The sequence below is a fragment of the Chinchilla lanigera genome, unplaced genomic scaffold, assembly GCF_000276665.1.
Source record: "Chinchilla lanigera isolate Chin_1 unplaced genomic scaffold, ChiLan1.0 scaffold00050, whole genome shotgun sequence".
Lineage (NCBI taxonomy): Eukaryota > Metazoa > Chordata > Mammalia > Rodentia > Chinchillidae > Chinchilla > Chinchilla lanigera.
This window is the reverse complement of record NW_004955451.1, coordinates 15,819,777-15,839,110: the sequence shown is the minus strand read 5'-3', so window position 1 is coordinate 15,839,110 and position 19,334 is coordinate 15,819,777. Positions and strand designations below refer to the sequence as shown.

Below are 19,334 nucleotides of genomic sequence, written 5' to 3'. Positions count from 1 at the left end.
GGGACGGGGCAGAGGGGCGGGGTGCCACACTCAGCGCCGCGTGCCCTGCAGCGCGTTCTGGATCCATCTTCATGACAGCCCACAGTGGCACTGTGTGCCCACCTCACACTCTGAAGACCGAGGTCCGGACCGGCTAAGGGGCCCGTCCAGTGTGGGGGCTGGGATCCCCGCTTCCAAGGTGCTCTGGGGAGAGTCAAGCTGAGTCCCGTACCCTGGTGCTCAGGGGACAAAAGAATTACCAGGGGACATTCCTGTGGTCCTCACTGCTGGGTCAGGCTCCCAAGGGAAGGGCCGGCATACAGCAGGTGCTGGGCCATGCTGCCCGAGGCTCGTGGGGCTCCTGGCACCTCCTCACGGTGAGCAGAGGGTGCCTCCCTGTCCCCACGGCCCTGCCCTGGGGAAGAGGCCAGCGCTGCCCCGTGTTCGGCGGGGCCGCCTGTCCCGCCCGGGCCCTGCAGGGGGCAGACTCATGCCAGAGAGCAGGTCAGTGTCTCTGACCGCCTGCGGGCCCTAGGATGGAGGGGTGGGGCCTTGATCTGGTCCTGCCTGGGCCCAGGGCGACAGGAGGGCCTGGCGATCTCCAGCCCGGGGTGCTAAGGGGATGGGTTGTTCCTCTGTTCTGGGTGGCGGCTGGAAGGATCCACAAAGACCCAGAGCAGGCGGTGGGGTGCTTCCGCCTTTGCGGGCCCTGTGTCCCGCCCAGGGCAGCCAGGACCCGGAAGCAGAGGCACAGCAGGGCTGTGGTGGAGTGGGAGGAGGTGTGGGTCCTGCGCCCCGTGTCACTGTGGAGCCCTGCCTTCCTCCCTACCTGGGGCCAGTGTCATTTTGAATGGCTCCTGGGGCTGTTGGTGGCTAGTGCGGCACCGCACATGTGGGCCACACCCCTGCCAGCGGCGCCTGGGAGCCCTGGGGGGCTGGGCACCTTCTCCCTGTCCCCACCGAGTGGGAAGAGACCGGTGGGCGAGGCTGCTGTTGGGGGTGGGCACTGGGGGAGCTGGCAAGGGTCCGGCTGCCCTCTCTGGCCTGTTTTTATGAGCACGCATAATAAAACGCTGTGGTATCTTTCATCCAAACACCCAGGGCCGCTTGAAAGCAAACCCATGGCATGCGGCCCGGCCTCAGACGCGCTGCTGTGGGAAGGAGGTCAGGCCCACCGCACCCTGCGCCCTGCCAGCACGGACCACAGAATCCTGTCAAACAGACGTTCGGGGAGTTGGCTGTATGGTTCAGTTAAGTGACGCTCGATTCAAGGGGACACGGGACACTGAGGTACCAGTTCCCAGGGGCCTGAGCGTGCGTCTCCCACACGTCACAGGCTCTCCGCCTGCACCGGAGAAGAAGGGCGTGCTGGGGTTCTTCATGGATGGGGAGCTGGGACCGGCTCCGAGGGGAGGCCCTGGACTCCTGCAGATGGAAGCTGCGGCCTCCAGTGCGGCCCGGGAGGAGGAGCGGCCCACAGGTGAGCGTGGCCACCAGGCACTGCGGAGGTACAGTTTCCCATGGCACAGGGTGGCTTTCTGGGCGCCCACCAGGGCAACAGCTGCTTGGAGAAGACTCAAAGCCCCGGGCAACGGCCAAAGCCTCCCCAGAGGGAAAAGGAAATGATTTTGCCGTCGAGGAGAGGTATGATTTCCGGAGCAATTCCGCACGAGGGTGAGTGGGTGTTTCCAGGCCCGCTCAGGGCAAGGCCGATCCCGTGGGCAAGGCGACCGAAGGGCAGCGTTCAGGAGCATTTTGGGAGGAGCCGCGGCTCAGGGCCTCGGCTGCCCCTCACCAGCTGTCCCAGAAGCCCTGTGCAGGGGCCTCCTCATTTCCCAGCGTGTGTTCAAGACGGTCCTGGGCCCCGGAGGCCTGGGGTTGCTGGGGAGGGGAGGCAGAAGTTTGGGCTGTGGAGAGCCGGAAGGGCACAGACGGAGACTTGCTAAGTCCTGCCCAGAAGGTCGGAGTTGCTGTGCCGGGAGCAGCTGCAGCAGGGTGGGGTGTCCCTAAGGTGGTGGGACCCGAGCGAGGACAGCCCAGCCGCAAGAGCTGCTCACCCGGCCTGGAAAGGCAGACATGGCTGCTGCTGAGACCAGGGTGGAAGGGAACCGAAAGGCACAATTTGTCAAGGGAAGCGGCATGGATCGGTCCCCAGTGCAGCTGGCCATGGTGATAGGCCACAATGGGGCCGCAAGGCCTCTTCACTGCAGGCTGCCCGACAGCACACAGGGTGCCCACTGAAAATAGCACCGGAGGTAGACAACCAATAACATTTTAGTATAAATATGTCTCAGATATTGCCTATATTTTTATTTGCTGAATCTGGCAACCTTATTCTTAGCAGGCCTGTGAATGGCCCTGAGCCTTCACCATCAGACGGAGACCTTGCCTGAGCAGACCCTTTGACGGTGCTGAATGGGTAGTTGGAGATGTCTTCACTGTAAGTCTTGTTCTCATGGCTTCCTCCAGCTCTGTGGACCTGCCGCTGCAGGTCTGCGCAGGAGTCTGACATGATGGATGTGGTTGCTTGACACGGATACGTGGCATCTGGCTGACACAAATACATTGTAACCGGGCAACATGGATGCATTCTAATTGAGTGAGACGGATACCTTGTAACTGAGCCAGGCTGGCAGTCCCAGGTGCTTTGCAGCTTGAACAGGTTATTTGTTGCACGGAAAAAGCACTTGCATGTGGGAAACGAGTCTCAGTTGTGGGTGCCCCAGTGTCCTGGGCGGGTCTGGGTGGGGTCTGAATAGCTTAGGACACAGACCAGCCCTTTTCAGGACTGTGTGTAGCCAGGGAAGAATGCAGAGGAAGCCTTAGCCAGCAGCTGCTGCAAGGGACACAGCCCCCGGCCCTGTGCAATGATCAGTGGCCCGCTGTGCCCACCGGCAGGCGGCCTGGCTGTCCGAGGGCTGCTGTGTGAGCTGCTCCTTCTGCTGCCTTTGGGGTCCCCTGGGGTGGCCGGCACATCTGAGCAAAGCTCGGAGAAGCAGGCAGAGGGAGACCTTGCTTGGGACACGTGCTCCTCCCAGGCCACGCCTATGCCTGGTTAGACAATGGAAAGATGCACAGGGTAGTGGTGGTGGGGGGGGTGGGTACTCAGGCTTGTTTTGGGTCTTTGTCCACCCTGAACCCTGGCTTTCTGACAGAAGCGGGCTGGAGGGCGGGGGCGTCTCCTGAACAAAGCAGCAGTATAGACGCGGTGGTTGATCTTGAACTTGAGATCAACCCAAGGTGGGTTGGGCAGAGCCAGGGTGCTCCTGTCTGGACAGCAGTGTCTCCTCTCTTCCCTCTCCCCGGATGGGCTCCTGGTGGGCAGAGGGCACCCTCTGAGCTCCGGGACTGGCACCTGAGCCTGCAGGTGGGGCAGGGGCTTTCGGGAGCCTAGAGACCGTCCTGGCCAAGGGGACCGGCAGCCTCTGGGCCCAGCCCTCGCGCCCTCTGAGCAGGTGTCTTTCCCGGGCGCCTTCCCGTTGGCCAGGCAGGCGGCTCGGGCTGCCTTCTCAGCAGTGTCCATCCTTGGAGTCCGTGAAACAAACTCCTGTCTGGCTGGCACAGTCCTGTGACCACGGCATGAGCTCTCCTCACCCGCGGGGAGACGAGGCTCAGAAGTGCCCGGGCCGGTGCCCGCTGCCCAACCTTGTGCCCTGTCAATTCCTTTTTCTGCAAAGCAGAGACTGCAGCTCAGGTGGCCGAGGATGCCCTTCAGCCTGGATGTGCTGGGAGCCCTTCTCAGTGCCCGCGACGCTCTGCACGACCCTGCTCAGACGCATGCCAGGAGTGGCCTCTGCTGTCGCTGCCCGCAGAGGGCAAGGCTGGGCCAGGGCACCCGCGCTGCTGTTCTCGGGCTGGGCAGTGAGGGGCCAAGGAGGACCCCGAGGACCATGGGCGCCTTGAAAGCCAAGAGAGCTCAGTTGTGTCGTGTGCCACAGGGGCTGGGGGTAGTGAACGGGAGGCAGCTGCTGGCGCGGGTCCTACCACGTCCGAGGCGGGTGGGGCCCCGCTCAGCATCCGGGGCCTTCGTTGTTCAAAAGGGAGCTCCGGGACCTGAGAGGGCGGGAGCTGGGAGCTGGGAGCTGGGAGCTGGGAGCTGGGAGCTGGGGTCGGGGCTGGGCGAGCAGTCCAGGCCTCCAGACCCACAGGCCGGGCACTTTTGGTTGAGGGGAGAAAGCACGATCTCAGCAGCATCCCCTTCTGAGATAAAACCTATGAACGGGCACCTTGGTTCACTCAACCCTGATCACCAGGTGTTCTCCAGGGCTGGGCTGCCAGGGAGGCCGCCTAGCGCTGTCCCCAGGGGTGAGCATAAGAGTCCTTGAGACTCTCTGTCTCTGTCTCTCTTTCTCCTGAAAATCAATGAAATTGAAAACCAATGGGCAATAGAGAAAAATCATAAAGCCAAAATACTGGCTAACTGAAAAGGTGAACAAGATTGTTAATCTCCTGAAAGAGAGAGAGAGAGAGGGAGAGAGACAGAGAGAGACAGAGAGAGACAGAGGCAGAGAGAGACAGAGACAGAGAGACAGAGACAGAGAGACAGAGAGAATCAGAAATGAGCTTATAGACATTTGAGGAATAAAAAGAAAATACTAGGAATAACATCATGCCAGTAAATCTGACAACTCTGAGGAAATAGACAATTTAAAAAATTTAACTTAACAAAATTTATACGAGAAGAAACATGACCTCTGAATAGATCTGTAGCAAACAAAACCACTGAGCTTGGGATCCAGAACCTCCCGGGATGACAAGCCCTTGCCCTGAGGTCTGGGTCTGTGTGACGCGGGTGGAGCTATGGCCCCCGTGGCCCCGCCTCCTCCCTTGACCGTCCCTGCTGCTGGGCAGGGGAAGCAGGGAAATTGTCCCCCTCCAGTCCCCTCCACACCTTCCTGAGGGATGTGACCGTGCAGCCTTCAGCAGCTAGGGCAGGGGTCCCGGGGAGCCCAGGCACCGTCTCTGACCACCCGCTCCGCTCTCGTTGCCTGGGGCCCTGGGTGGGATGCAGAGGAATTGGGGTCACATCCTCCCGCTCTCTGCGTGAGTCCAGTGCTTCTCATCTGGGGCATTTTTGCCACCTTCTCCTTTCCTGGGGACACTGGCAATTTCTTTTTTTTTTTTTTCTGTTTCAGTGTAACACAATTTTCTTTCTTAATTTTAATTTTTATTAGCACGTGTTTGCTGGACACGGGATTGCATTCCCTGTGCAGAGCTGTGCATGCCTGTAACACACTTCAGTTTTTAACACACGTCCCCACCCCTCCGTCTCTCGGTCCCCTTCCTCTTCTCCATGTTTGCAAAGGATCTGTCTCCTTGTTCACTTTCCTCTGTCTTGTATTTTGCTCTTCATTTATTTATTCTTTGCACCTCTCAGATGAGAGGAACCATGCGCTATTGAAGTCTGTGTGTCTGATCTGTTTCACTCACCATTTCTTTTTTCTTTTTTTTTGTACGGAGAATCGAACTCGGGACCTTGCTCTTGCCAGGCAGGTGCTTGTGCCGCTGAGCTACATCCCCGGCCCTCACTCACCATTATGGGCTCCAGGTGCACCCATTTCCCTACAAGCCGCTCACGTTTACCCTTCTTTCCAGCAGAGGAGGCTCCACTGTACATCGGACCTCAGTCTCCAGACAGTTTTGGTTGTCTTCACTGGAGCTCCTGGCATCGGGGCGGAGGGTCCGGGGGCTCAGCCAAGCAGCTCGGAGCTCACGGTGGCCCCAAGTGGTTCCCGGCCCTGGGTCGCTGTGGGGAGAAGCCAGGAAAGCGTGTGACGGGCAGCTGTGAGGAGGCGGGGTGCCGGGGGGCTGGCACCCTTGTCCCAGCCCAGGAGGGCAGCGTAGCCGACCTGGGGAAGCTCCGCCGGCTGTTGGGTTGCCTACTGCGCCCGGCCAGGCGTGGTCACCAGAGCCGGTTCTCCCTGAATAATCTGTGAGAGAAGCTTATAAAGTGTTTTAAGAGTTGGCAAATGACTGCTTCAGAAGCACATAAACGCTCCCCCGACGCCGGCCTCGCCCGCTGAGTCTGAGGGGATGTGGAAGCTGGTCCCGAGCCCGGGGAAGCCCGGACGCTGGGGGCTTTCATTCTCCGCCTCCTCTCCCTCTCTTGCACAACTGTCTGGCAGGAGCTGGCTCTGTTCTTTGCTTCCTCCTCTGTCCCGGGAGCCTGCTGTTGGCCACCGCTGCACCCTCAGCAGGGCCCGGGCGTCGGGGGTTCAGAAAGCAAAAGTCCCAAGGGAGCGGGAGCCGGGACCGAGGCTCAGGCTCCATCGTGGCGGGAGCTCCCGCGAGGCTGAGGTTCCGGGGTGTAAGGAGGGCTGGCTGCAGGTGCCCTCTGCCTCCCCTGCCCCTGTCCTACACCCAGCCCATACCTGCGCCCCTCCATGGCCCATGCAAACCATCAGCAAAGACAGCCGAGGCTGCGCTAAGCCCGGCCGGGGTCTCTGCAGTGCCGACGGCCGCGGAGATGCTCTATTTTCCTTGTACTCCTCGAAGTCCTGTTTGACCCGCCTCATATCCGGGTGAAGTGGGCAGGACAGGGTGAGGGTCTCTGCTGTCCTCATGAGGGGACACAGAAAAGAGGGGACATGCCCAGTGCCACAGGGAAGATTCCCAGCAGAGCCAGGGTTTGAAACTCGGGCTCCTGTGCCTGGCCTCTGGGTGCCCAAGCTTGACCTTAGTGGAGGGGGACGCAGCGGAACACAGACAGGGTTTGATGCTGAGCGCCCGGTTTCAGCCAAAGCTCTACCACTCACTTCCTGAGGCCCTGAGCAAGATTTTCTGCCATCGTGCGTGGCCCCACTTTCCTCACTGTGCCTGGGGTTATCAGCCCTTGCAGATGGGGGTGAAATGCAAATGAAAGAGCTGGCACACAGTAGGTGCACACGGATTTCAGTTCCCGGCACTTCCTGTCCACCTCCACAGGGGCCCAGGCAAAGATGAGTGGGGTGGGACCCTGGCTGGTGGTGAGGAAGGGACAGGTCGGGCCCCTCAGAGGGGAAGGGCAGGGACCAAATGTCCCAAGCGAGGCCACTCCCAGTTTATGGGATCTGGGGCAAAGACTCTTTGAAGAGGCAATAAAATTCATTTCTGCGAGGAAATGACAACAGCAGAGAGTCCTGACTTAGCAAACCAAATTCAACATTTTTTTTTTTTTTTTTCCTTTTTTACAAGGCAAGGAATTCTGGATGGGTAACAAAAATCACATTCGAATCAAATTAGCTTTCTGGAATAGCAAACGGCTTTCCCAAGAGCAGGAGATGTGCAACATGCCACCACCCCACAGAGCGTGTATATAAGCGCTCCTGAGCGGCAGGGAGACCAGAGCACCAGCCCCTTGCTCGGCGACACGCGTCCTCTCTGACGGCACCATGGCCACTCAGCTCTGCACCTCGACCTTCTCCACTGGCTCTGGCAGGGGCTTCTGTGGCACGGCAGGCGGCTTCTCCCGGGTGTCCTCCTTCCGCTCTGGGGGCTCCTGCAGGGCCCCGGGCCTGGCTGGTGCTGTGGGGTCCGGCTCCTCCTTGAGGTTGGGCCTCTGTGGCCCTGGGAGCTTCTGGCCTGGCTCCTGCCTGGCTCCCGGGGGCCCCTCTGGCTTCATGGGGAGCGGGGGCTTGTTCTGCGAGGGCTCCTTCAATGGCAGCGAGAAGGAGACCATGCAGTTCCTGAACGAGCGCCTGGCCAGCTACCTGGAGAAGGTGCGGCAGCTGGAGCGGGAGAACGCGGAGCTGGAGGGCCGCATCCGCGAGTGGTACGAGTGCCAGATCCCGTACATCTGCCCCGACTATCAGGGCTTCTTCAGGACCATGGAGGAGCTCCAGCAGAAGGTACGCGCATGGCTTCTGCCTCTCCAGGTCTGCTGTGGCGAGCCACGCCCTGCCTTGTCTACAGGGAGTGATGGATGTGCACCAGCTGCTCTGGGTCCAGCACTGAGCCTGACCCTGTCCTACCCTGCTTGCCTGGGGGCGCTGCGTGTGACTGGGCTCACTCAGCGCAGAAGGACACTGAGATTTGAGATTTGAGAGTTCTGTGAGTTGCCCAAGGTCATGCAGCCTGAGCCTTGGGTGCAGAAACCTGAACCAAGTCTGCCTCATCCTATTATGAGCCACCCTGGCAACCTCCGATGCCAGCACTGATGACCTCTGGTGTCCTTGTGATGGCCTTCCTGGGGACAATGGCCTCTGCACCCTGGGTGCAGTGTCAGGGCAGGAAACTTAGGGGCACAGCTCCTAGAGCTGTCCGCGCACGACTGGGCTGTCCCTAGTTCACTGGAAGCCTCCTGTCCCCCAGATCTTGCTGACCAAGTCTGAGAACGCCAGGCTGGTCCTGCAGATAGACAACGCCAAGCTGGCTGCAGACGACTTCCGAACCAAGTGAGTGGGGTTGGCCGAGCCGCTGCCTCGCTCCTGCGCCTTGGGAGCCAATAGGGGGACGGGGCCAGGCAGAGCCCAGGGAAGGGAGGGGCCACCACGCACCTGACCCCAAAGCAGCCCCGCAGCTGGCAGTGGCTGCTCTTGGTGCAGACTGGCAGGGCTGTGTGCGCAGGTACGAGGCGGAGCTGTCCCTGCGGCAGCTGGTGGAGGCCGACATCAACGGCCTGCGCAGGATCCTGGACGAGCTCACCCTGTGCAAGTCTGACCTGGAGGCGCAGGTGGAGTCGCTGAAGGAGGAGCTGCTCTGCCTCAAGAAGAACCATGAGGAGGTGAGGCTTGTGCCACCAGACATGGGCTCAGAGAGGTTAATCACCCTGGCTCATGGTGCACAGCCCTGGAGGGAGACGAACAGGAACTCAGGTGGGCTGAGCCTCGCACTGGGCATCCTTCTCATAATCTTATTCCCCTGGCTCTCCATTCCCCAAAGGAAGTCAACGCTCTCCGTAGTCAACTCGGGGACCGACTGAACGTGGAGGTGGATGCTGCCCCTCCGGTGGACCTCAACAAGGTCCTGGAAGACATGCGTTGCCAGTATGAGGCGCTGGTGGAGAATAACCGCAGGGATGTGGAGACCTGGTTCAACACCCAGGTAGGGCTGGAGGGGCCTGGGGCCCTCAGCTTCTGGGGTGGGCTCCCCCTAAGCAGGGGCGGTGCTTGGTCTGACTGTGCCCTGCACCTTCCTGTGTCCTCCAGACCGAGGAGCTGAACCAGCAGGTGGTGTCGAGCTCCGAGCAGCTGCAGGGCTGCCAGACGGAGATCATCGAGCTGAGACGCACGGTCAACGCGCTGGAGATCGAGCTGCAGGCGCAGCACAGCATGGTGGGTGCCGCACCTCGCGGCAGCCTAGTAACCACCCAGTCCCAGCGGGTGGGCTGTCACCGGGCCAGATTGCAAGTTGCGTGCAGATTCTCGGGATGTGGGTGTCCAGCTGGGATTTCCTCCTCATCCAGCTCCACCTCTCTCCTGTGGCAGAGGAACTCCCTGGAGTGCACCCTGGCGGAGACGGAGGCCCGCTACGGCTCCCAGCTGGCCCAGATGCAGTGCCTGATCAGCAACGTGGAGTCGCAGCTGGCCGAGATCCGCTGTGACCTGGAGCGGCAGAATCAGGAGTACCAGGTGCTGCTGGACACCAAGGCCCGGCTGGAGTCGGAGATCGCCACCTACCGCCGCCTGCTGGACAGTGAGGACTGCAAGTGAGTGGCCGTGGGTGCTGGGGGCTGCGGCTGGGCTGGACTCATGCCGCAGAGGGTGGGGTTGGCACCAAAGCTGCTGGAGATTTCCTCTGGTCCCGGGGTTTCCCTGATGCTTAGGCGGAAGGGCCAAGGCACACCCAGCCACACCCTTGAGCCATGCGCGGGTTGGTTGGGCTGTCTAGTCCTCCCTCTGGAGCCGTGTCCTCCTTCTTCCCGTGGGCTTTCACAGGCCTTGAAGCGTGCTGAGGACGTTGCCTCTCAGTACTGTACCCACCAGCCTGCCTGATCCCCGAGTTTATTCCGTGTGGACCTCAGCCCAGGGTCTCAATGCCCAGGACAACCCTGCCTGATTTCCTTTCCTCAGGCTTCCTGCCCACCCTTGCTCCACGGAGTGCAAGCCTGCCGTGCGGGGTCCCTGTATCCCCCCTCGGCCCTGGGCCCCGGTTGTGACCTGCGTGGCTGCGCCCCAGGTCAGCACCTAGACCCGCACCATCATGGAGGAGATCAGAGGCGGGAAGGTCATCTCCTCCAGGGAGCACCTGGTGCCTGGCCCCGTGTGACCCTGTCGTGGTCACCAGGAGGAGGATACCCTGAGGCTCCTGGCTGCTAACTGACCCCGCCCTTTCAACCCCCAAGAGGCCTGTGCTTAGCTGGGTTTTCTACCAAAATTCTTCCTGAGTTGTTTCTGGTCTTAACTGTGCTTTTTATGCTGTGCAAACCCAGGCTCCCCTGGACATGTCTCCAATAAAGTGTGTTCTGCTGGCAAAGCAAGCCGGACCCTGGCTGGTTCCCTCGTGGTTAGTGAGCAGGGTGTTCGCTGGGGTTGCGGTGAAGGTGTGGGGTTGGTTCCAGAATGTCTTCTCTGGCCCAGAGTGCTAGGAAGAGGAAGGATGATTCCAAATATTTAATAGTTTGCATCCTCAGGCCCTGGCCTCTCTCGCTGGGAGCTGGTGGCAGCCCCCAGCTGGGCACCCACCTTTGGGTGGCTGAAGAAAGAGGAGGAGGTGCCCTTTCTAAAGCTGGCAGTCGCCTCTCTTTTCTTCCCACATCCCTGCTACCTGACAGGGGGACAGTTTGGAAGGGGGGAAGTTCCAGGACCAACCAGAAAAGGCCAGACTCCCTGTGACCAGGCAGAGCCACCCCAGCAGGGAAGGGAGCTGGGATGATATGGGGGGTGGAGGCAGAGCCGGGGGAATTCACGTCCCCAACAAGCGGTGTCTGTCATGTTCTGTGACTCTGCTGGCCTCAACGGTTCCACCCATGAATGGGGCAACCAGGTTCCAATGGGACAGCATTGCCCCGCACATGGTGGCTGCCAGGGTTGGCATTAAATGGAAAGTCCCTGGGCTTGGGGTGGGGAGCAGGGAGCCCCCTGCTGTGCTCTGCACGTGGCAGGATGCTGGGATCCTGTCCTCGCGGTCCCTTCTCCCTGCCCTGCACCTTCTCTGTCCACCCCTGGCCTGGGGCCTCAGGCCTGCCCGTCCGTGCGGGCCCTGGGCTTGGGGAAGTGGGCGGAGGTTGGGCAGGCACGGAACCTCGCACGCCTGGGCCGGCATCAGCCAGGGCACAGACGGACCCAGCCTTCTGTCCGGGACTCTGCTGCGCGGCGCTCAGGCAGACAGACCAGGGGGCTGTGACTGTCGCTGCTCACAGGCTCCATAGTTTTCCGAGGATGCTCAGGCTCCTCTCACAGGAGCAGCGCCGCCTGGGTGTGGGCCCTTCCCCGTGTGCCTCTGCCTCCGTGTGTGTTCAACGCGGCCTCAATTCCTGTCGGCACCCGCACCAGTCCCGGGACGCCTTCTCGGTCTTTGATTCCAATTATCGGAGCGTCAGCAGAGAGGTGACGTGAAGCATCCCATCTCATGAAACCTCGCGAGCGGCCGGGTCACTTGATTTCACGGTGGTGATTTTTTTGTGTCCTTTGGATGTGACATCTTACTCCTCTACGCCTCTCACGCATGAATGGGTCAACAGGGAGGCAGTGTGCTGCATGCTTCACCTGGGGCAAAGCTAGGGGTAACTGACGCCAGGTCAGCCAGGCAGCACGGGCGGCGGGAGCAGCTGGGTCCCGGGCGACCGACAGGCCCAGTTCCTGTGAGCTCCGGTCCAGGTGTGGCGACCCCTCCCACACTCCCGGGATCGGCACCGGGCGTGGCAGAGGCTGGCCTGGGCAGGGCTCCGGGCTCTGCGGAGCAGAAGCAAGATTGAATTGAAGCATTAGGGGGCTGGGATTTGGTGGAAACCATCAAGAGAGGGCAGAAGGGCAAAGGGTGTGCTAGAGCATGGCTCGGGGGACAGCGCAGGCCCCATCTGAGCAGAGCACAAAGATCCTGGAAGAAAAGTTACTGGGGAACTTGCTGAACAGTGTTTGTGCTCCCTGATAAGGGGCTCAGATAATCATTTTGTTCTTTTAAAAAGAATGCTAAGAAAGAGCAGAATGAGACCAGGGCAACTGACCAGGGTACTCCACAGCTTTGAGAATATTACTGAAGTGTCTTTAAAATCAGATTATCTAAAGACTCTTATCAAGAATTTTTATTTTGGTACTGGGAATCAAATTAAGGACCTCGTGCTTGCCAGGCAGGCACGGTACTGCTGAGCTGTAGCCCTAGCCCTCTGATCAAGAATTCGTAGCCACACCATTAGGCTGACGGCGTGGTGTCCCGTGGAAGGTGGCTTTTGTTCCCTGCCACAGACCTGCTTGCTGGGCCAGGTGCTGCGCATGGCACCGAGATGCCCGGCTCCTCCCGGGCTCAGCACGTCAAGCTCCTATCTGCACAAGCAGCAGGAAGAAGAGAGTTTTTCTCTTCTTCCTCACTCACTTTTTCTTCCTTCCCTTCCCTTCCCTTTTCTCCTCTCCCTTTCTATTCTCAAAGCACATTCATTTCCTTGCCTAACACAATTTACCATGGGCAAACTGTTTATACTCATTCTGGGATGCCGAGGAGCCCAGCCCTGCGCAGGGCAGCACGGAGGTTTCAAAGGCAGCCTCAGGGCTGTCCCCAGGACCTCTCCCTCCTGGTGTCCCGGGAAGATAGGCTGACGGGCAAGACAGTCAGAGGATGGCAGCTAAGGGGTGGACACGGGCCGTCCACCAGTCACCGCCATGGTGCTCAGCTTTGGGAGGGCACAGTGGGCTCCAGGGCGGAGGCCTGGCTGGGACTGGGTCTCTGAGCAGTGGGATGGGCCTGGGTCTGGAGCTGGAAGGTGGGGAGGAATGCTGGGTTCTCCTGCAGGACTCTGCACCCTTCTGTCCATGTCTGGACTGCAAGGTTTTAAGGACGCAGCATACCCGGTCAGGGGTCATTCTGCCGACTCTACTGCTCACTAACCCTGTGACCTTGGCAGGCTCGTGCAACACCTCAAGCCTCAGTTTACTCATGTGTGAATTGGGTCCATTGGTGATGTTGGTTTCAAAAAGTTGAGCATTCAGAGTCAAGCACCTCTCGATGCCCTCTGGATAGTACAGGTGTGGACCCCTGCCTGGGAACCCCCGTGTCCCCTGGAGTCACAGGGCGTGGGGCTTCCCAGGCCTTCCTGCTGCAGCTTCTCTGGGTCTTACTGCTCCAGGGTGGCCCATGCAAGTGCTCAGGAGGCCCTGGCTTATCAGGGCCAAATGGACGCTGTATCCACAGGGTGGGAGATGCAGACATTGTACGGGGCTTAGCCAGGCTCTGGGCCCAGCTGTGTCCTTTGCAATGAGCCCTGGCTCTCCAGGGAGGAGGCTGAGGCAACCGTGGGACCCTCGGACTGTGCTGGGCAAGTGTTGGGCACCCAGGTCCTGGGTGTGGGAAGGGCCCGGTGACTCATGAGAGCTCTGTGTCCGAGGGCCCCCAACCCTTGCGGCTGGCCCCAGGAGCACTGAGTGGGGCGGGCGCTGCTTGAGAGTCTGAACTCACTCCTTGTGGCAACTTAGGGAGCAGGGACTGTTACTTCTTCCCACTTACCAAGGAGGAGGTGGAGAAGGAGGGAAGTGAAGTCGGCCAGTCCACGGCAGGGCTGGGATTTAAATCCACAAGTTCAGCTGTCGCCATGCTGCTGTGTCTTCCGGGACACTGGAGGGGGTGGTGCCCACCCTAGTCATGCCCTTGCTGTTCTCTGCAGCCTCCGTCAGGTCCAGCAGCCGGGACAGCTCTCCAGGCGTGGCTGGAGCACCGAGCAAGTGCTGAGCCTCCCTGAGTCCTGATTTCCTTCCGCTCATGAGGAGGAGAAGTTCAGGAGAGCAGAGCCGCACTGGGGGCAGAGGGAGATGAGGGTGAGAGGGTGCTCAGTGCCTGGTTCACCGCTGGCCCTCAGCCCATGGTCACTGTCCTTATAGGACATAACTGGTGTCACAGGGTCCCAAGTGGCAGGACCAGAGTCCCACAGGGCTCCCAGCACCTCCTGCAGGTCCCGTTTGCTTGGCGGGTGGCCCTTGGTGGTGGCCTTGGCAAACTGTCCGGTACCGCTCGGCCACCTCCTCCCCCAGCAGAGTTACAGCGGGAAGGACAGGCTCTGTGCCTATGCTCCAAAGACCGCTCCATCCCCCTAGGCATCCAGCCGAAAAGTTCTCCACGGTCCACCAGGGCTGCCAGCGAGACACGGGTCTAGGTGTCAGCATGGGGCAGCACCCAGTGAACTGGCTTCCGGTCATTTTGGCTGGAGCTAAGGCTCCACTGTCAGAACAGATTTCCTAGCTGGGGAGGGATCCATCAAGAGCCCACGTGTTGGGGTTGACCAGTTGTCTATTATGCCCAGGCTGGTGGGCTCCTTGCGGTACATTAAAACCAGCACAGTCCTGGGGAAACTGGGAGAGCGGGTCACCCTGGGCAGGTCTCCTGGGCCAGCGGGGAGCTTGCTATGTTCCCTTAGCTCACAGTGGCTGAAAGTCTCCTAACCCCCCAGTCTTCCCTCTGAGTTTGCCCATCAAAGGGGCTGAGGTTGGAGAAGGTGGATGGCAGTGGACTCCCACGCCGGCTTAACGAGGCAGCTGAGGTCCAGCCCTGATGACAGGCCCCTTTGAAGAACTGAGGAGCCTCCGTCTTCCCAGGACGCTGCGGGTGGGAGCCAGTCTCTCTGCAGCCACCTGTCCAGCGGGGCTCCCGCTTTACGAGACCGGGAAACGTTCACGGGAAGCTAACTAACAGGGTAATGAGGGGTTTTGATAGAAAGTGGAATTAACTTTAATGAGGAGAAAACACTTTGTAAGGCCTGACGACGCCCACGGAGGTGGAGGTATAAATCCCGGCCCGGCCGCTCCCGTGTCAGGGTGTGCGGTGTCAGACCTCTGCCACTTGCACCGGCGGCTGTGGCCATGGCTTCCAAGTGCCTCAAGGCCAGCTTCTCCTTGGGGTCCCTCAAGAGCCCTGGAGGGGCTGCAGGGGGCTCTAGCCGCATGGCCACCATGTGCTCCAGCAGCTCCTGCAAGCTGTCCCGTGGGCCCCGCAGCTTCTCCGTGTGCCCGGCGGGGCTGGGCAGGAGCAGCTACGGGGCCTCCAGCTGCTTCCCTGCTCCCTGCCTCCCCACCGGAAGCTTTGCTACCAGCTACAGTATGGCGGGGGGCTGGTTTGGGGAGGGCTCCCTCACGGGCAGCGAGAAGGAGACCATGCAGTCCCTGAACGACCGCCTGGCCAGCTACCTGGAGAAGGTGCGGGAGCTGGAGCGGGAGAACGCGGAGCTGGAGGGCCGCATCCGCGAGTGGTGTGAGCAGCAGGTACCCTACATGCGCCCGGACTACCAGTCCTACTTCCGCACCATCGAGGAGCTGCAGAAGAAGGTGAGGGGTGTGTGTGTGTGTGTGTGGTGGCTTTGGCTGCCTGGGAGCTTGGTGTTGCTGGAGGACCTGTGAAGACTCCAGGGCTCTGGCTGGTCAGCTGACCCCAAGGACAGTTAGGAGAGCCAGAGCCTCAGTACAGGCACTATGAAGCCGGCCAGAGGTGTGGCCTTTAGTAGGACTGACCGCTTTCTCAATTTTAATTTCTTAATTTTATAAGGTGTCAGTACTGGATTTGATGTGTTTAGCGCCGGGCAGTTTTTCCACAAGTAACCCCGTAAGCTTCCTTCTTGTCCCGCACCCAGTCCCTGGAGGTCACAGCTAGGTGTGGAGAGGGACCATTTAGGACCAGAGGATCACCACAAGTGCTGTTGGCAATGACCTGCCTTGGGCCCCAGCAGGCCTGGAAGGTAGGATGGTAGAAAGAAGTCTCACTGGACCAGGCTAGGCCTTTCCTGCAGCATGGCTGTGCCTTCTCTCAGCCTGGGGCTCCAGGTCACAGACGGCCTCTTTGGGGGGACCTTGGAGGTCCCACAATCTGATCCTGCAACTGCCTACGAGCCCCGCTGGCGTCCATGGCAGGCAAGCGCCTCTCTCCAGGGGCAGCACCTGCCAGTTCTGGGAGCTCCCAGCGGCGGAAATGTCCTCTCATGTGCTGAAGTCACTTCCTTATGTCCCCAGACCCTGTGTAGCAAGGCAGAGAACGCCCGGCTGGTGGTGCAGATCGACAACGCCAAGCTGGCTGCAGACGACTTCAGGACCAAGTGAGCACCCTGGCCGCCTCAGCTGGGACCGATGGGCCCATGATGCCTGCACCCAGTCCTGAGCTGTGAAGGACTCACTCATGCCAGGCTGGTCTGGGGCAGGAGCCGAGAGCAAAAGAAAAGGCAGCTGCAGGTCCCCTGTTCTGTGCCCACAGGTACGAGACGGAGCTGTCCCTGCGGCAGCTGGTGGAGGCCGACATCAACGGTCTGCGCAGGATCCTGGACGACCTGACCTTATGCAAGTCCGACCTGGAGGCGCAGGTGGAGTCGCTGAAGGAGGAGCTGCTCTGCCTCAAGAAGAACCACGAGGAGGTGGGCATGCGGGAGGAGAAGGGCACGGAGAGCAGGTGGGCATGGGAGGCGGCCACCAGTGGACTTAGTACCAGTGACTTTGGTCCGTGCTGCAGGAAGTGAACACCCTGCGCTGCCAGCTCGGTGACCGGCTCAACGTGGAGGTGGACGCAGCCCCGCCTGTGGACCTGAACCGCGTTCTGGACGAGATGCGGTGCCAGTACGAGACCCTGGTGGAGAACAACCGTCGGGAGGCTGAGGACTGGTTCGACACCCAGGTGGGAGCAGAGGCGTTGTCAGGGCACGTGGAGGCAACACGGGCGCTCTGAGTCAAGAAACCTTAGTTCGAGGCATGCTGTTTGGACCTCACTCTACCCCCTTGGGATGCATGCTGTCCTCTGTGCGGCTAGGACCCAGATTGCAGTGGGCTGTAGACAGAGGGCCTTCCAGACTCCTGATTCTAAATAGCTCTGGGGACCCTTGAGGCCGAGTCCCTGAGGCTCCTGACCAGGTCTTGTGTGTGTGCACGTGTTGCAGACCCAGGAGCTGAACCAGCAGGTGGTGTCGAGCTCCGAGCAGCTGCAGAGCTGCCAGGCGGACATCATCGAGCTGAGACGCACGCTCAACGCGCTGGAGATCGAGCTGCAGGCGCAGCAGAGCATGGTGAGTCCCGCGGGGCGCAGCCCCCACTCTGCGCTCCGACTGCAGGCGGGCGCTGGAAGCTCAGCTCTCAGGGGTCAGGGCTTCTCTGAGCCAGGCGGGGATGACAGCAAGCCCCGTCACAAATGCCCAGGTGGGGGAAGACAAGATGTCCAGAGCACGTGCTGGTCGGAGCTCCTGTCTTTGGACAGCTACTCCGAGATGCCATACGTGGGGGTTCTCTGGGGGCAGCCGGCTACACTGGTGGGTTTGCAAGGAGATGCCCGACCGTGGTTCCAACGATTCTCTGAGTTCCTGTACTTAGATTCTGGGGCCTCCCTGAGAGCCAGAGGGCTCTTCCTTGTTCCCTTTTGGCCTAACTTCTTCCTTCCCTGACCCTGGCTGTCTCAGAGAGATGCCCTGGAGTCCACCCTGGCTGAGACGGAGGCCCGCTACAGCTCGCAGCTGTCCCAGATGCAGTGTCTGATCGGCAGCGTGGAGTCGCAGCTGGCGGAGATCCGGAGTGACCTGGAGCGGCAGAACCAGGAGTACCAGGTGCTGCTGGACGTGCGGGCGCGGCTGGAGTGCGAGATCAACACGTACCGGGGGCTGCTGGAGAGCGAGGACTGCAAGTGAGTGTTATGCAGGGTTCCCGCAGCCTCGGAAGCTCTGGGGGGACAGCAGGGGCCTGGGAGGAGCTCTGATCCTGGGCAATGTCATCATGTGACTCCAGCTGGTCCCTTTCCCTTTGGGCCTCTGTTTCCCCTTTTGATAAAACAAAGGGGGCAGGACTAGGTGGTCTTTGAGGTGCCCCCCCAGTTTGCGTACTCTGGGATCTGCTCTGAAGCCCTGAGATTAGCAACCGGGAATAACAGGGACCTGGCTCTTCCTCTCTCCCAGGCTGCCCTGCAACCCGTGTGCCACGGACTACTCTCCCTCCAAGTCCTGCCTGCCCTGCCTGCCCGCGGCCTCCTGCAGTCCCGTCACGGCCCGCGCCACCAGCAGCCCCCGCCCTGTGTGTGTGCCCTGCCCCTCGGGCCGCTTCTGAGAGCGGCTGACCCGGAAGGCCCAGGCCCGTGTGTCCTGGACTTGGAGCTGGCTTCTACTCACCCCCGACTCACAGCGTGATCTCCCCTCTCCACGCGGAGCCCCGGTCAGGCCCCATGAGGGTTCGCTGCAAATCCGCACTGCAGTTTCTCCGAGCTGGGCATGATGGCGGCCGTCCTGACGGCTGGACTCCCAGCACTTCGGTGGTGCGGGGTCTCTGGCCCCTGCCAGCTCCCGGGTCAGCCTTGCTTCCTGCGCGTCCCAGCAGACTCTGAAGTGCGGCACAGGTCTCCTGTTGGTGGAATAATAAAGCGCTTTTGTCATGTGCTTCCTGTGTGGGTTTGTGTCCCTGCTGGGCTCAGGGGTGACTTGGCTGGTTAAGTGTGGCCCCGGGGCTGACAGGTCTCTGTGTCCCTGATCGGACTAGGCAGAGGCCAGCCGCGAGGCTTCTCTCGTGGGGTCCCTGAGGGAGACCTTCCTCCAAGTTTCCGGAGTGGTGACAGGTGTGACTGGACCTGTCTGAGGATCCGTCCTGGTGCACACGGCACCCGAGAGCTCAGCGCTGGGTTGGTAGAACTGCATCAGCATAACGGAAGCCTCTGGGGTCTCCTGTCTGGTCCTCATAAGCACTGTCGTTAGTGTCTGAATGCAGGGTACTTTCGGGGGTACGTTCATATCAACCCTCTTTCCTTGTGACCTGGTCATGAAGCCCTTCTGGCTCAGCAACCCCCTTCACAGCCCACAGCCCATCACGTGCAGGCGACAGGGAGCCTGCCCTTGGGACTGCACCCTGGGGGACCCTGTATGTTTCTCAGGGGCCTTGCCATGTGATGAGGCGTACGGCCGACAGACAGCTGGTGATCTGCTTGTGATCAGATGTCCTCTCCAAACCAACGAGGCAAATTCCAAGTCCTCCCCACCCAGGGGGAGGGGCAGGGGTGAAGCCCAGATGGCCACAGTGCTTTGAAGATGCCAGGGACGCTTGCAGAAGAGCCTTGGTGACATTACGGGGCCGAAACCGTGCTGAGGCGCAGAACCGAGCGGGAAAGGTGCTGCTTACTGCAGTCCGATCCTGCCCTGAGGGTGTCTGACTGGGGCCCCCTGAGTTCGCCATGGACTCCTCCCCGCCAGCCCCAGCGCAGGAGGCCCCAGCACCCTGCAGCCTGCACCACTCCAACTTCAGGCTCCTAATGGGGGTGGTGGCTTCAGGGCTGTTGCCTCTCTCCCACAAACCCTC

At 60.6% G+C, this 19,334-nt stretch overlaps 2 protein-coding genes across 2 annotated transcripts; both read left to right on the top strand.

Moving 5' to 3' along the window:
• Nucleotides 1-1,218: 1,218 nt before the first annotated feature.
• Krt36 (keratin 36, type I) lies at nucleotides 1,219-10,515 on the top strand. The gene is made up of 9 exons (XM_005394402.2): nucleotides 1,219-1,459; nucleotides 2,321-2,419; nucleotides 7,153-7,805; nucleotides 8,269-8,351; nucleotides 8,524-8,680; nucleotides 8,839-9,000; nucleotides 9,105-9,230; nucleotides 9,384-9,604; nucleotides 9,969-10,515. Exons 3-9 carry the CDS (start codon nucleotides 7,350-7,352, stop codon nucleotides 10,084-10,086), a joined length of 1,323 nt encoding a protein of 440 aa, XP_005394459.2. The 5' UTR covers nucleotides 1,219-1,459; nucleotides 2,321-2,419; nucleotides 7,153-7,349; the 3' UTR covers nucleotides 10,087-10,515.
• Nucleotides 10,516-14,826: 4,311 nt separating this feature from the next.
• Nucleotides 14,827-18,424, top strand: Krt35 (keratin 35, type I). The gene is made up of 7 exons (XM_005394401.2): nucleotides 14,827-15,359; nucleotides 16,038-16,120; nucleotides 16,276-16,432; nucleotides 16,528-16,689; nucleotides 16,949-17,074; nucleotides 17,462-17,682; nucleotides 17,951-18,424. The coding sequence occupies exons 1-7, from the start codon at nucleotides 14,898-14,900 to the stop codon at nucleotides 18,096-18,098; spliced, it is 1,359 nt and encodes a 452-aa protein (XP_005394458.1). The 5' UTR covers nucleotides 14,827-14,897; the 3' UTR covers nucleotides 18,099-18,424.
• Nucleotides 18,425-19,334: the final 910 nt, after the last annotated feature.

Excerpts from the sequence above, each read along its gene's own strand:
- Krt35 (XM_005394401.2), top strand. The coding sequence starts at position 14,898 with ATGGCTTCCAAGTGCCTCAAGGCCAGCTTCTCCTTGGGGTCCCTCAAG. Across the intron at positions 16,121-16,275 it reads GCAGACGACTTCAGGACCAA|GTACGAGACGGAGCTGTCCC; the intron begins GTGAGCACCCTG and ends CTGTGCCCACAG. Across the intron at positions 16,690-16,948 it reads AGGACTGGTTCGACACCCAG|ACCCAGGAGCTGAACCAGCA; the intron begins GTGGGAGCAGAG and ends CACGTGTTGCAG.
- Krt36 (XM_005394402.2), top strand. The coding sequence starts at position 7,350 with ATGGCCACTCAGCTCTGCACCTCGACCTTCTCCACTGGCTCTGGCAGG. Across the intron at positions 8,352-8,523 it reads GCAGACGACTTCCGAACCAA|GTACGAGGCGGAGCTGTCCC; the intron begins GTGAGTGGGGTT and ends CTGTGTGCGCAG. Across the intron at positions 8,681-8,838 it reads TCAAGAAGAACCATGAGGAG|GAAGTCAACGCTCTCCGTAG; the intron begins GTGAGGCTTGTG and ends CATTCCCCAAAG.